Here is a 16,250-nt window from a genome sequence, read left to right as displayed (position 1 = left end):
CGAGTTACCATGAGTAGGCTTCCGGGCTCCGCAAAAGCGAGACATCTGGCCCCCACCGAACATTGGCGATCCCTGTCTCAATCGCGGCCGGCCCGTGAGTTGCGGTCTGCCGGCTCTCATAATTCTGGTTTTTAGAGGTGTAACCTTTGACCTCGCTCGAGTCCAAAAAAACTGGAAATGTTAGTTTTGACCTCAGCTGGATTTGCTAAAGTGGAACGTGGAGGTCTGGCGGAGGAACCACATGACTGCCCATAGACTCAATGGCTTTCTGTCGCTGCCGTTCTTGGGTTTTTTTCCCGAATGGAGACAAGGAAACCCACAGTGTCTGCAGCATTACAACCGCACTGCATTATGTAATGAAGGACCTGCCGTTCAGTCGGGCTAAAGCAATAAACATTCCTCGCTAGATATCCAAAGACCTTTCTTTGCACGGAAATGTGCCATCAACAAAATAATCGGAGGTGTCTGGCTGTGATAGACAGAGCTACCGTTATACATGTGTTTAGGGCTGGGTGATGTATCCACATAATATGGATATTGTGATACGCCACTAGATATCATCTGGGATTTTGGGATACAATTAAATGTTGCCTTCAAGGCTGCATTTAAGTCAGTGCCTCTAACTGCTGGATCACAATATCCACGTTAATAATGATCGTTTCTGCAATATTTTTTGTGTAAATCTCTCATGAATGCACCAATAGTCATCTCCTAAAACATTGTCAACAACCAATATCAAGGGATCCAGGTAAAATGTATGACATCAGCCCCACTCGTCTTCAAACAAATGTGATACTGATTCACGACAGATTGTAACTGTGAACTGTTGTTGCCGGGAGAAAAATCTTAGCGTGAGTAATTTGAGACCACTTACGCTGCACTTAGTGTGTTCGAAGCTGTGTGCTCAAGACGCGCTCAAATATATCACCAACATATATTTGTCACGGGTTTCTGGTTACTTCTGACACCCAGAACAACTATTCGTGAGTATCCCGAAGTGCGTCGTGTCGGAGCTAAATGGCACGAAACTTTAAATTAGTACATGAAATAAATAAGAAGTACCAAAAGATACACTTCAAGCGTAATCGCAAAAAAAATGTAATGTGTAGAAATGTACTTCTGGCACACATTCGCTGTGGAAGAATGCAAATATGTTTTTTTTTTGTTGGGTTTTTTTTTTTTTTTTTCCAATTGGGTGAGCATTAGACTAGAGAGGGAGACGGGCCTGTGGGGGTGAGGGTGGGGGTGGTGGGTGGGGGCGGTGGCGGGGTCCGCCCCGCGCGTCCTCATTGGACAAACACTCGGGGCCACGCCCACGGGCGGCACCCGGGGTCGATTTTGAGGCGCGGTTGAAATACTCACCCTTGTCTCCCCACAGCCTTTAATCTGAGCCCGGCCGCCGTGAGGGGATCTTCCGCGCAGACAAGCAAGGGGACGAGGGATCCGTCTGGATGGTTTTTCCTCCGCTTGAAAAACAAAACACGACAAGAACGACAGCAAAACAGCGAGTCAGCCATCCCCCCGTGCCGGACCCCTGCTCTCGAGTCCCCCCCCCCCTGAGGTTTTTTTTTTCCTTTTGAGAATCTCTCCTTTATTTTTTTTGTTCAGAACAACCCGCAAAGGAAGGATGGGAGCCCAGTTGTCCAAGGGTGGAGCGACTGTAGAGGGGAAAGCCGCCGCGGACCCCGCAGCCGTGAAAGCCAATGGCCAGGTGAGGACCGTGGCTTCAGCCCAAATTTGACTTTTTCGTCTTTGAGCCTCACCTCGGGTTTCGCCGAAAACGACCGCAACGCTGCCAACCTGGGTTTCACCCAAATTCGTCATCACCGTAACCAAATGTACCTTATTATCCTTACCGCCTCAACGCATGGCTCAACGCCCACTTCTTGGTCAGGTCGTCGACAGTGTATAGTGCATAGTTGTTGTGTTTATATGTATATATGTGTGTATGTATATATATACACACACTTTTAACCCACCTGTGTGACGCGAAATGCCGCTAAATTCCTTTTTTTTAATCCTTAAAATCTGTGCATATTTCAGACCAGTCCACACATCCTTACCGATCCTTTTATTTCCCAAAATGTTGGATCTGTGGCAAAACTGCGTCTATAACCGATGGGGCGGGGGGGGGGGGGGGGAACGGTGAATGTGAGCGTTTCTGGTCGTTTTGGGTCGATATTCTGTCACGAGTTGGTTGGAGGGGACCGGGGAGGCGCACTCTCGTCGAACAAAGATGCGGAGAAGGGCGCAAACGACGCGAAACGCAGTCCGCGCAGAGTGGAGTGAAGTAAATTCTCCTCCCGGTTGCTATTTTAACAGGCACAACTTCCGATTACTGCGTTTATCCAGACGACCGAGAACCGATCGAGATAATCGAGTCGTTTTAAAATCCGACGCCCCGCATGTCGCCCGTTCTCGTCCCGGCCGCGCACCGCGACCGTGATCTTGCGGGTCGTAACCGAATGTCGGCTGCCTAAATTGTCTTTGGGCTCCGGCTTTTAGTCGAAACGGCTTTCCTTTCCATTGCACGTCGATCGGGGGCTGTAGCAGCACTTGCAGGAGTGCAGCAGGTTTCAGGGGATTCCTTTGTTTCCGAGCGGCTTTCCGAAGCGCCGTTTTCGCAACTCACGACTGCCCCCCAGTGGCCGCGCGGAGTGTTGCAAACAGTCGTTGAGCACCTTGCCAAGCACCGCACGAGTGATACTATAAACACATACTATAAATGACTATTCAACGGTTGTTTACCGAGGTCAGGTTGCCCTGGCTACACTTATCAACATGTAATATTATTGCGATGCGCATCGTCACCATTCTTTTTCTTTTTTTTTTTCTTTTCTTCCCTCCGCAGGAAAACGGACACGTCAAAACAAACGGCGACGTGTCAGCCAAGCCAGACAGCGAGGCGGCCGCCGCGGACGGCAACGGCACCTCCGAGCCGGCGAAGGACGGCGAGGCGGGCGACGCCATAGAGCCGGCCCCGTCAGCCGAGGGCGAGGCGGCTAAGGCGGACGGCGAGGCGGCCAAGGAGGGCAAGAAGAAGAAGAAGTTCTCCCTGAAGAACTCGTTCAAGTTCAAGGGCATCTCGCTGAAGAAGACCAAGAAGAGCAGCGAGGAGGGCAAGGAGGAGGCCGCCTCCCCCGCTGCCGCCGCCGCCGAGGACAAGCCGGAAGAGAACGGCCACGCGGCCAAGGAGACCAAAGAGGAGACGCCGGCCGCCGAGGCCAAAGAGGAAGAGGCGGCGGCTCCGGAGGGAGAGGCCACGGCCGCCGAGGAGGCGGCCCCGCCCGCCGAGGCCGCGGCCCCCGCTGAGGAGCCCGCCTCCCCCGCCGAAATCACGACACCCGCGGCCTCCGAGGGCGAGGCCAAGGCCGAGTGATGGCGCCCCTCCCGCGGCACCCGAACTGACTTTCCAAGATTAAAGTATATAAATATATATATGAGAGACTCGTGCCACGTTCATAAAGTTATAAAACAAAATCTACAAAAGAAGACAAAGAAGGATATATCACGTTTGCTGATTCAACCACCAGTTCACTGCCTTTTTATTAGTTCTTCGACAGACGGAATCTCACCGGGCCCTCTCTGATGGAAGCGACGGCTCGCGTCGCCCCCAACTGGTACACACAGGAACTGGCGTGTGGCGAAGGTAACGGATTGGATGTGGCGCCAATCAGGAATACTGACTTATTTTCCCAATTCACGGAGAAACATCCTTGCAAAAAAGCGTGGCAGCCCTATAACATATTATTTTACTTTCTCATCTTCTTGGGATCTAAACCTCTTTTTTTTTTTTTTGTTGTTTTTTGACAACGGTTGCGGAGCCAGGGCAAGACCGTCTCCTTCACTCAAAAGTGACTGTTACATGGACACATAAACCTTTCAAAATTCTTATTAATTTTTAGAAATCGACATTCCTACGTTTTACCCCAAAATTTCAAGTATTTTGTGCTGTATAGAAAAGTGAAAATCGGGAGGGGGGGCAGGGGGGGTTGGAGAGAGCTATGTCTTGTTTGTGCATTTTCAGTTCTTTTCTGGCTAAATCCCACATTCAAGCTTCGAGTCTTGCGGTGTTCACATTTCAGAGTTTATGATGAAGGGGTTGGGGTTGTATACAAGATGTGAGCTTTTTATCTGCAATTTGTCTCTGTAAATATGTTTGGCCAATCTTTTTGGTTCTCTTTATTTTGCTATTGTTTAAAGATGTCAATGGTTTTATTGTAACTTTTAATAAGGGTAAATAAATGTTTGATCCCCTCTGCCCGTGTTGTGCCTCATGATTTGGTTTTCGCAGGTCTCATCCCTTTCCTCCGGCCGGAAAGTCGTGGGCTTCGTCGTTTCCGGAAAAAAAATAATTGGGGGTGGCTGGATTAGATACATTGAGCAGGTGTAAGGTGCGATAGGGGTTAAACTCACTTCATGTGAAGCCGTGCTGTTGTCACCATACAATCTACAATGACGCACCATTATTTACTACTGATATTCCACTACTTACAACGTCGCTCAGCGTTTTGAAATGCTTATATTTCACAAGTTTAGAAAACCTCGTCGACGCCAGAGCTCATGTCAGAAGATGTCTTGGGCGCGCACAGCTCATTAATAGGCTCAATTTACCATTGCAACTTTTACCATTATGCATACCCTGAGCGTCACCCTTTCTTTGGCCGGTGCTGGGGTTTCCGCGGCACTATTTTCCTCTTTTTTTTCTGATTTCCGGGGAAGATCGTCCACCCTTTTTTATGATGCCCTGCCTCATCCTCCTCCCTCCTGGTTTGGAGCCGCAGGAATCCTACCAGAGCTCCGTCTATCCCGGCGATGGCGCCCTCGCTTCTCCACGCGTCAACTTGGTGGACGACGTTCGACAAAGTGCAAAGAGCGGGGAACAACAATAAGCACTGAAAAGCCGAGCCTATAATGGCAGCCTAGTTGGAATGTGACATACTCTGATGGTATTTACCTCATGGATGCATTTAAATGCACTTAAAATCCTACTGCTGATGGCATTGGGCATAAGCCAAAATGAACAATTATATTGACCTCATTTATACATAAATACATTTCAATATCTATAATTGTTCATCAACTTTGTATCCAAGCAAAGTTGGATGTTTTGAGTTGAAAAACACTGACTCCTCCAATTGCATCGAGCTTTAGATTTGGAATAAATGACCTGTCTTCTTCCTTTTTCTTCTTGGTTGGTGAAAAGGCTTTGATTTGAAAGGGTCATATAAAAAAATCCTTTTTTTTTAGCAGTTTCCCAATTATACGACCTATTCGCATGAATCCAATATCAAAATATTATATATGCCGCATGGGAAAATATTTTGTGGGTCTTTTTTGAGAACATAATTTCTTTTTTAATAGCTTCCAGGTTACGTGACGTGACCTGACTGAAAATCAATCATTTACATTTGATCAGAAGCTTTTGTCCAAAGCGACTTACATGAGAGGCTAGAGACAAAGCAGACATCGACCATCGGAGCAACCTTCAATCTTGCTCAAGGACACTTCAGCTCTCTACCAGCCGGGGATTGACCCGGGCACCTTCCCATCACTAGACAACCTCCTCTATCGCCTGAGCAACATTTTGTTAACCTGTGCCATTAAAGTGCCTTAGAAAGTGTTACATTTTGAACGGCATGTACTGTCCATAGTTCTCTCAATACAACAACCTAAACCAGTCAACATCACCAAAAACAAGAAAAGTTAGTCATAGCTAAGATGGAATAAGAAAATTATTTGTCACACGGCACAAACACAACAACACATGCACCTACGGTGGCAACACACACACACACACACACACTTCAAATGGTGGCTGGTGAAACTTGTTCTCTGCTTTTAACCCATTCTGGCTTGTCCTTCTTCCAGGGGGCTGCATGGAGCAGTGGGCAACATACAGCGATGCACCCTGGGACCAATTTCAAACGTCATGCTGGTCAGGCGACGATCTGCATGTTTTTTTTTTGTGTTTACGGATGATATATGGAGGAAACCCCATGTGAGCATAGGGAGAACATGCAAACTCCACACAGAAAGGCCCCTAATGAGGAGAGAACCCACTGAAGCACAGTGCCAACAGCGCCCCAGGCAAGAATGGAACCCAATTTTAATGGCATTTTCACCCCAAAGAAGCCACCCCCATTCTCCTACTCCTTTGCACTGAGCCAGAGAACAATAAAATAAAAATAAAATAAACATACATGAAGGAAATAAATAACGGCTGCGGACTCCCTGCAATACCCAAGGGAATCAGTAGGGGGCAGCGAGGCCCTATTTGACAACTCATTGGACATAAAACGAACATTGCGAAGCATAATTAATGTGTGTGTGTGTGTGTGTATATATACACACACACACATATTAATTAATATACAATACATACATTATTAAATTCTCCTGGCATAATCAATGTCGTAAAATCGATTCTGGAAAAATTTGTACTACGTTACGATTTCCAATAGCAAAACCAGGAGGAATATCACAGGTTTTTCCAATGATCGCGTTTTTTTTCAAGAACTTTTCAAGCACTACAGCGCAAAAGGGGGTTATTCTCAAGGTATTGCAGTTGGCTACTAGAGTTTCGATGAATTGTTGGTTTCATTGAAGATCTACCATTAAATCAATCATTTCTAGGCAATACGACCCGTTGACGGAAAAACAGTAACACACATCGAATAATATGAGGATAAGGAAATGGAAAAGTCAAGATTTTATTGATTAATGATAATTGGGGGGAGGACATTTATCTTGATATGCTGTCCGCTCATTAGAGTCAAAGAAGGTGTTGTTTGTCTTGTTTTTTTAATCTATTTTAGTTTTTGATGTCAGCAACAATGAGTGGGCCAAAGAAAAGAAAAGTTGACAGTGAGTGCCGAGTGTTTAATAAGGAATGGACAACTAAATACTTCTTTACTGAAGTCCGCTCAAAGGCTGTATGTCTTACTTGCCAAGAAACTATTGCGGTTTTAAAGGAATACAACATCAGCCGTCACTTTTCCACCAAGCATGCTAATTACGCTAACAAACAATCAACGCAAGAACGGACGGCTACCGCTCAGAGGTTGGCAGCTGGCTTGCAGGCTCAGAAAAACACCTTTATCCGACAAACCGCCATCCAAGAATCAAGCACGAAGGCAAGTTATTTGCTGGCGTTCAAATTAGCAAAAGCCAGCGAGCCTTTCTCCGAAAGAGTGCATGGTAGAGACAACAGGTATCTTGTGTCCTGAGAGCAAGAACAAATTTGAAAAAATGTGCTTATCACGCAGGACAGCGACTCGCCGTGTTGAACTAATTGACAAAGACTTGACAAAGAGAGGGATTAATGACAATTTTGAGATAACGGAGGAGTTTTTGGCCATGGAATCCCTAAAAGGGAAAACACGGGGAGAGGACTTGTATGACAGTGTGTCGGCGGTCATCAAGAGGCAGAAGCTACCTTGGGGTACACTCGCCAACGTTACCGCAGTTGGATCGCCAAATATGACGGGAAAAAACGTCGGACTGCTCAAAAGAATCCAGGAGAAAGGGTGAAAGAGGACAACCCTGAGCAGGAGGTAAGTTTCCTACACTGCAAAATTCACCAGGAAGAACTGTGTGAATCCATATTGCAGCTTGACCACGTGGTGAAGCCAGTTGTAAAACCTGTTAACTTTATTCGAGCGAGGGGACTTCACCATCGTCAGTTTATTAGGTTTCCTGGACTAGATAGACTGGTGGTTCCGGTTATAGATGAGAAAATATTTGAACGGAGGATGCGGAAATACTGACCTTGTTTTGGTCCACAATTAAAACGATCCTCTGCCCGCCTCTAGTGTTCTACTAAGGTTACTCCTAGAGTAGGAATGCTTGTTTCGTTTCTGCAGAAATGATGCTGTTCGTGACATATAAATAGGAGGGGGTTTGAGGCACAGAGAGACAGTAAACAGCTTCCCGGTCCACGGTGAGACGGAAAACAGCTTCCCGGTCCACGGTGAGACGGTAAACAGCTTCCAGGTCCACGGTGAGACGGTAAACAGCTTCCAGGTCCACGGTGAGACAGTAAACAGCTTCCAGGTCCACGGTGAGACAGTAAACAGCTTCCAGGTCCACGGTGAGACGGTAAACAGCTTCCCGGTCCATAGAGAGACAGTCCTGGTCTTCCTTCCTTCCTAGTCCACCATGGGACTCTGTGAGTATCTTGTTTATTTGATATTCAACATTTAAATCTTACGCTATTCAACCTTTGCTGCCATGACTTCTTTCATGTTGGAGTGTTTAGCTAATTAAACACTTGTTCCTCTTTTTCTCCGTTTAGTAACTACTATTGCCGCGGCAACTATAGTCGGTGGCGGTAAGACATTTTGAAGTAAAGATGGTGGGGTCATGTTTCCTGTTGGAGCCGCGCTTTCAATATAACAATAAAATGACAGCAGGCTTTGATTGTTATGATTGGTTGTATTTTTTCTAACTATCCCCCCTGAGCAGGTTCTGTGGCCTTGGCCCCTGTTGCCCTGGGGGCCCTTGGGTTCACCTCAGTTGGAATCGCCGTCGGGTCTTACGGCGCCAGCATGATGTCCGCAGCCGCCATCGCCAACGGGGGAGGGGTGGCAGCGGGCAGCTTGGTGGCTGTTCTGCAAACAGCAGGTATCAGTCATTGACCGATGACGTTTTTTTGCACAGGGATCCCATTTAAATGAGGAATCATAAATAAGGGGAATCATAGATATATTTTAAATGTGTGAATCGTCAGCGTCCGGACGCCCCGGTTGCAGAGAGCAACACTGAGATCCGTACCCTGTTCCTCCAAATTAAACACCTAAAAAGTTGTTAAGATTTTTTTCTGCACATAACGCATGGAGAGGGGGTGATCAGGGAGAGAGTCGGACGGTTCGGCAAAAGAATGCAAACTGTAGATCCCTGCGAACTGTAGTCTCTAGAAATTCTTGAATTTGGCAGGGAATTGCAAATGATTATTTGGGTGTAATGTGAAAGTTTAAATCGGGAACATTCAGTATGAATTATGCAAAATGTATTTTTAATTGTTTTGCCAGTAATTATTTGATCAGTTTACGAGTCAGCCATTTTCTCTCCAGGTGAATCGTAACTTAAGCATCTTTTTTGGGCACGTTGCTCTTTTCGTGCGCAAATCGAGATTCTGTAATCTGTGATTGCGAGATCTAAGTGCCCTTGAGCAAGGCACAGAACCACTTAGTCCTCCAGATGAGCAAGTAACAAAGTAAGAAACAGCGCTATATCAACTCCAGTCCATCTACCATTTAATGATAGCGAGCAATGCCTGGAAACACTGACCCGAGAACTCCTTCCACACACCCATTATTCCTTTGTCGTTATTTGATCTTCCAGGGATGGCAGGTCTGTCAACAGCGGCCACTGCTGCGGTGGGCGCCACTGGAGGAGCGGTGGGAGGAGTGTTGGCCCTACTCATCTGATATTAAATATTACCAAAAAAACATCCAGTTTCTTTCCTATAAGCGTTCTCATGAGTTATTTGCATGCATGAGAAGAAACTCTGCCTTCTTCACTGCCATGAACTCAAGTCAAGCTGTCTTTTTCACAATGACCAAAAGGCTCTGTTATATGGTGACCTCAGACTTTCCTTCTCTGTCCTTGTGATGTTGAAAATGGCATCACATCTTATCAGAATGCAAATTAAAAATCTGTCTGCAACTTTGTTTTCGTGTTTCATCAACATTTAAAGTCTTGAAAGGCTTCCCAGTGGAGGAACCGGGTACATATACAATCAATCACTGGCATGCAAATGAGCAAAATAGTATATAACAATTTCATACACTGCATATTGTTATGTCATGTGATTTTAAACACCGCAGCACATAATTATTGACCAGAGAGAGAGACTACAGCGCAGCTGTAATAGTATGGCTGCCTAATTTGACATTTAAGGTGTAATTTTCCTGATCCTAAGATGTCCCTACTCAAGGGACCTGTGAGTCCCTGTGTTATTTTAACATATCTTGTATTTCTAGAGGTCACTCACGCACAAAGTTCCTTTTTTTAAACCAGTATAACCCACTTAGAAAATCACAATACTTCCGGAAGTGTAAATAAATGCCTAGGCATAATCATTTATGGACCGGTGATGTATATTTAGTGTCTTTTGTGATCCACAGTCCCCACAGTGTGCAGATGTGTGTAACTAGTTCATTTCACAAATAATCTCTTGAACTTGAACTTGGTTAATTTGGTTGATTGAGCAATTTTTTTAAATCCATTTTTCTGTGTTTCACTCAGAACACGTGATGGCATGCCACACTCATTCACGTTGAGACACAGTACAACATCAGTCAATATAAAACAATATTGTTCATTTATTGGATTTATTGAATAGAAAGATAATGTTCCCTGATAAGGTAAATGACCCTCTGACGCCCTCTAGTGGTACGTTTAAGAGCGACAACTCTCCTCGCCGTGGGTCGGTGTTAATAAGCCTCTTATTTATTTGATATTAGCTAAATATCCATTGTTCTACTCGTAATTATCTTAGTTATTATCACTCATGTATTTGAAAGAAAAGATCTTTAAATAATTATGTTTTTTATTTTGCTCTAATGCAGTGGCTGCCATTGAAGTTGTGGAAGATGTGGGCCTCTCGGAAATTAATTGGAATGTTTTAAAAACTTGGATGTTTTGAGTTTAAAAACACTCACTCTTCCAATTCCATCGAATTTTCTTTCATTTTCTTCTTGGCTGTTGCGACGGCCTTGATTTGGAAGGATCATGTAATAAATCTTTTTTTTTTTCTAGTGGCTTCCAAATTACATGAAGTACTCACATGAATCCAAATCAAAATATTATATATGTCGCATGGGAAAATATTTTGTGAGGCTTTTTCAGAACATACTTTATTTTTTAACAGCTTCCAGGTTACGTGTCCCACTGACTGAAAACCAGTCATTTACTTTTACATTTACTCTAGAAACTAGAAACAGAGGCTAGAAACAATCAAAGCAGACATGGACCATTGGAGCAACCTCTAACTTAAGTGAATGGGTTCCTGTTTCTCAATTCAAGCAGATACAAGTGGAAGATGCTGTGAGGAATCAGAAAAAAATAGTGTTAGTCTTTGTTTTGTATGTTAGTGCTGATAAGTCAATGATAAGAACTCATGTTGTGAGTACACTGTGTCAAAAAAACAACCTATAACTAGTCAACATCACCATCAACAACTCATGTGTTACTTGTTACGCATTGAACTGCAAAGGAAGGAATCTCTGTATGTCTGTATGTCTTTGGGTTATGGGTTAGGGTTAGGGTTAGGGTTAGGGTTAGGGTTAGGGGTCAGGGTTAGGGTTAGGGGTTAACTAACCCTAACCGTGCAGCTTGACCACGTGGGGAAGCCAGTTGTAAAACTTGTTAACTTTATTCGAGCGAGGGGACTTCACCATCGTCAGTTTATTAAGTTTCTTGAAGAAACTGACGCTGATCACGGGGACTTGCTTTACCGTTCTAATGTCCGCTGGTTAAGTTTGGGGAAAGTATGTCAACGAGTGTGGGAGCTCAAACAGGAGATGATCTCATTTTTGGAGCTACTTGAGAACGCTGACAAGTTTCCTGAGCTGAGTGACACAGATTGGCTTTGTGATTTAGATTTAGCTGAACGTGAAGCTGCAAGGGAAAGACCAGTTTGTGCATGAAATGCATACAAACGTCAGAGCCTTCAAAACCAAGCTAGCTTCATTCTCAAAGCAAATGTCAAACAAGTCATTCGCTCATTTCCTCACACTGGCTACGTTGAAAGAGGCCCCGCAACATGTGAAAAAATACAGCAAATCACCGGATGACCTGCATGAAGAATTCTGCTGTCGGTTCTCTGATTTTGGAAAAATTGACAAGTCACTTCAGCCGGTGTCAGGTCCCTTCTCACAAGACCCTGAAACGGCGGCACAGGAGTTGCAGTTGGAACTGATTGATCTCCAATGTGACACCGTCTTGAAGAAGAAGTTCAACTCTCTTAAACTGGATGAGTTTTATGCGTCATTAAGCGCAGCCAAATTTCCAAACATCCAGAAGATGGCGCAGAGGATGCTGGTGTTGTTTGCCTCTACGTATGTGTGAGAACAGACTTTTAGTGTGATGAACACCGACAAAGCACACCACAGATCCCAGTTGAGTGCTGAACACATCAGATCTGTTCTGAGAATTGCCACAACAAAACTAACACCAGACTTCGATGCACTGGCAAAAATTGGTGATCAACAACACCGTTCCCACTAAAAGGTAAGTGTATTAACACTGTAATGCTTTTTTCTGTTTATGTTTGATATTTATGCATCTTGTGCTGACCCGGCCCGTCTGTCAAATTTTAAAAGTCAATGTGGCCCCTGAGCCAAAAAGTTTGCCCACCCCTGGACTAGATGGACTGGTGGTTCCGGTTATAGATGAGGAAATATTTGAAGAGAGGATGCGGAAATACTGACCTTGTTTTTGTCCACAATCAAAACGATCCTCTGCCCCCCTCTAGTGTTCTACTAAGGTTACTCATAGAGTAGGAATGCTTGTTTCGTTTCTGCAGAAATTATGCTGTTCGTGACATATAGATAGGAGGGGGTTTGAGGCACAGAGAGACAGTAAACAGCTTCCCGGTCCACGGTGAGACAGTAAACAGCTTCCCGGTCCACGGTGAGACGGTAAACAGCTTCCCGGTCCATAGAGAGACAGTCCTGGTCTTCCTTCCTTCCTTGTCCAACATGGGACTCTGTGAGTATCTTGTTTATTTGATATTCAACATTTAAATCTTACGCTATTCAACCTTTGCTGCCATGACTTCTTTCATGTTGGAGTGTTTAGCTAATTAAACACTTGTTCCTCTTTTTCTCCGTTTAGTAACTACTATTGCCGCGGCAACTATAGTCGGTGGCGGTAAGACATTTTGAAGTAAAGATGGTGGGGTCATGTTTCCTGTTGGAGCCGCGCTTTCAATATAACAATAAAATGACAGCAGGCTTTGATTGTTATGATTGGTTGTATTTTTTCTAACTGTCCCCCCTGAGCAGGTTCTGTGGCCTTGGCCCCTGTTGCCCTGGGGGCCCTTGGGTTCACCTCAGTTGGAATCGCCGTCGGGTCTTACGGCGCCAGCATGATGTCCGCAGCCGCCATCGCCAACGGGGGAGGGGTGGCAGCGGGCAGCTTGGTGGCTGTTCTGCAATCAGCAGGTATCAGTCATTGACCGATGACGTTTTTTTGCACAGGGATCCCATTTAAATGAGGAATCATAAATAAGGGGAATCATAGATATATTTTAAATGTGTGAATCGTCAGCATCCGGACGCCCCGGTTGCAGAGAGCAGCACGGAGATCCGTACCCTGTTCCTCCAAATTAAACACCTAAAAAGTTGTTAAGATTTTTTTCTGTACATAACGCATGGAGAGGGGGTGATCAGGGAGAGAGTCGGACGGTTCGGCAAAAGAATGCAAACTGTAGATCCCTGCGAACTGTAGTCTCTAGAAATTCTTGAATTTGGCAGGGAATTGCAAATGATTATTTGGGTGTAATGTGAAAGTTTAAATCGGGAACATTCAGTATGAACTATGCAAAATGTATTTTTAATTGTTTTGCCAGTAATTATTTGATCAGTTTACGAGTCAGCCATTTTCTCTCCAAGTGAATCGTAACTTAAGCATCTTTTTTGGGCACGTTGCTCTTTTCGTGCGCAAATCGAGATTCTGTAATCTGTGATTGCGAGATCTAAGTGCCCTTGAGCAAGGCACAGAACCACTTAGTCCTCCAGATGAGCAAGTAACAAAGTAAGAAACAGCGCTATATCAACTCCAGTCCATCTACCATTTAATGATAGCGAGCAATGCCTGGAAACACTGACCCGAGAACTCCTTCCACACACCCATTATTCCTTTGTCGTTATTTGATCTTCCAGGGATGGCAGGTCTGTCAACAGCGGCCACTGCTGCGGTGGGCGCCACTGGAGGAGCAGTGGGAGGAGCAGTGGGAGGAGTGTTGGCCCTACTCATCTGATATTAAATATTACCAAAAAACATCCAGTTTCTTTGCTATAAGCGTTCTAATGGGTTATTTGCATGCATGAGAAGAAACTCTGCCTTCTTCACTGCCATGAACTCAAGTCAAGCTGTCATTTTCATAATGACCAAAAGGCTCTGTTATATGGTGACCTCAGACTTTCCTTCTCTGTCCTTGTGATGTTGAAAATGGCATCACATCTTATCAGAATGCAAATTAAAAATCTGTCTGTAACTTTGTTTTCGTGTTTCATCAACATTTTAAGTCTTGAAAGGCTTCCCAGTGGAGGAGCCGGGTACATATACAATCAATCACTGGCATGCAAATGAGCAAAATAGTATATAACAATTTCATACACTGCATATTGTTATGTCATGTGATTTTAAACACCGCAGCACATAATTATTGACCAGAGAGAGACTACAGCGCAGCTGTAATAGTATGGCTGCCTAATTTGACATTTAAGGTGTAAATTTCCTGATCCTAAGATGTCCCTACTCAAGGGACCTATGGGTCCCCACTCAAAAGTGACTGTTACATGGACACATAAACCTTTCAAAATTCTTATCAATTTTTAGAGATCGACATTCCTACGTTTTACCCCAAAATTTCAAGTATTTTGTGCTGTATAGAAAAGTGAAAATCGGGAGGGGGGGCAGGGGGGGTTGGAGAGAGCTATGTCTTGTTTGTGCATTTTCAGTTCTTTTCTGGCTAAATCCCACATTCAAGCTTCGAGTCTTGCGGTGTTCACATTTCAGAGTTTATGATGAAGGGGTTGGGGTTGTATACAAGATGTGAGCTTTTTATCTGCAATTTGTCTCTGTAAATATGTTTGGCCAATCTTTTTGGTTCTCTTTATTTTGCTATTGTTTAAAGATGTCAATGGTTTTATTGTAACTTTTAATAAGGGTAAATAAATGTTTGATCCCCTCTGCCCGTGTTGTGCCTCGTGATTTGGTTTTCGCAGGTCTCATCCCTTTCCTCCGGCCGGAAAGTCGTGGGCTTCGTCGTTTCCGGAAAAAAAAAATTGGGGGTGGCTGGATTAGATACATTGAGCAGGTGTAAGGTGCGATAGGGGTTAAACTCACTTCATGTGAAGCCGTGCTGTTGTCACCATACAATCTACAATGACGCACCATTATTTACTACTGATATTCCACTACTTACAACGTCGCTCAGCGTTTTGAAATGCTTATATTTCACAAGTTTAGAAAACCTCGTCGACGCCAGAGCTCATGTCAGAAGATGTCTTGGGCGCGCACAGCTCATTAATAGGCTCAATTTACCATTGCAACTTTTACCATTCTGCATACCCTGAGCGTCACCCTTTCTTTGGCCGGTGCTGGGGTTTCCGCGGCACGATTTTCCTCTTTTTTTTTCGATTTCCGGGGAAGATCGTCCACCCTTTTTTATGATGCCCTGCCTCATCCTCCTCCCTCCTGGTTTGGAGCCGCAGGAATCCTACCAGAGCTCCGTCTATCCCGGCTATGGCGCCCTCGCTTCTCCACGCGTCAACTTGGTGGACGACGTTCGACAAAGTGCAAAGAGCGGGGAACAACAATAAGCACTGAAAAGCAGAGCCTATAATGGCAGCCTAGTTGGAATGTGACATACTCTGATGGTATTTACCTCATGGATGCATTTAAATGCTCTTAAAATCCTACTGCTGATGGCATTGGGCATAAGCCAAAATGAACAATTATATTGACCTCATTTATGCATAAATACATTTCAATATCTATAATTGTTCATCAACTTTGTATCCAAGCAAAGTTGGATGTTTTGAGTTGAAAAACACTGACTCCTCCAATTGCATCGAGCTTTCGATTTGGAATAAATGACCTGTCTTCTTCCTTTTCTTCTTGGTTGGTGAAATGGCTTTGATTTGAAAGGGTCATATAAAAAAATCCTTTTTTTTTAGCAGTTTCCCAATAACACGACCTATTCGCATGAATCCAATATCAAAATATTATATATGCCGCATGGGAAAATATTTTGTGGGTCTTTTTTGAGAACATAATTTCTTTTTTAATAGCTTCCAGGTTACGTGACGTGACCTGACTGAAAATCAATCATTTACATTTGATCAGAAGCTTTTGTCCAAAGCGACTTACATGAGAGGCTAGAGACAAAGCAGACATCGACCATCGGAGCAACCTTCAATCTTGCTCAAGGACACTTCAGCTCTCTAGCAGCCGGGGATTGACCCGGGCACCTTCCCATCACTAGACAACCTCCTCTATCGCCTGAGCAACAT

The 16,250-nt window shown here is 44.5% G+C and overlaps 2 protein-coding genes across 2 annotated transcripts; both read left to right on the top strand.

Annotated features, from left to right (window-relative positions):
• The first annotated feature begins 1,392 nt into the window (after positions 1-1,392).
• Positions 1,393-4,259, top strand: marcksl1a (MARCKS-like 1a). The gene is made up of 2 exons (XM_080012800.1): positions 1,393-1,711; positions 2,852-4,259. The coding sequence occupies exons 1-2, from the start codon at positions 1,628-1,630 to the stop codon at positions 3,377-3,379; spliced, it is 612 nt and encodes a 203-aa protein (XP_079868926.1). The 5' UTR covers positions 1,393-1,627; the 3' UTR covers positions 3,380-4,259.
• Positions 4,260-7,948: 3,689 nt separating this feature from the next.
• Positions 7,949-9,669, top strand: LOC307238826 (interferon alpha-inducible protein 27-like protein 1). Its single transcript, XM_080011978.1, has 4 exons — positions 7,949-8,170; positions 8,297-8,332; positions 8,467-8,625; positions 9,346-9,669. The coding sequence occupies exons 1-4, from the start codon at positions 8,161-8,163 to the stop codon at positions 9,429-9,431; spliced, it is 291 nt and encodes a 96-aa protein (XP_079868104.1). The 5' UTR covers positions 7,949-8,160; the 3' UTR covers positions 9,432-9,669.
• Positions 9,670-16,250: the final 6,581 nt, after the last annotated feature.

This window comes from Zeus faber, assembly GCF_960531495.2.
Source record: "Zeus faber genome assembly, chromosome: 13".
NCBI lineage: Eukaryota > Metazoa > Chordata > Actinopteri > Zeiformes > Zeidae > Zeus > Zeus faber.
The sequence above is the reverse complement of the archived record's forward strand: the minus strand, read 5'-3'. Positions and strand labels throughout refer to the sequence as shown.

Excerpts from the sequence above, each read along its gene's own strand:
- marcksl1a (XM_080012800.1), top strand. The coding sequence starts at position 1,628 with ATGGGAGCCCAGTTGTCCAAGGGTGGAGCGACTGTAGAGGGGAAAGCC. Across the intron at positions 1,712-2,851 it reads CCGTGAAAGCCAATGGCCAG|GAAAACGGACACGTCAAAAC; the intron begins GTGAGGACCGTG and ends TTCCCTCCGCAG.
- LOC307238826 (XM_080011978.1), top strand. Across the intron at positions 8,333-8,466 it reads GGCAACTATAGTCGGTGGCG|GTTCTGTGGCCTTGGCCCCT; the intron begins GTAAGACATTTT and ends CCCCCTGAGCAG. Across the intron at positions 8,626-9,345 it reads GGCTGTTCTGCAAACAGCAG|GGATGGCAGGTCTGTCAACA; the intron begins GTATCAGTCATT and ends TTGATCTTCCAG.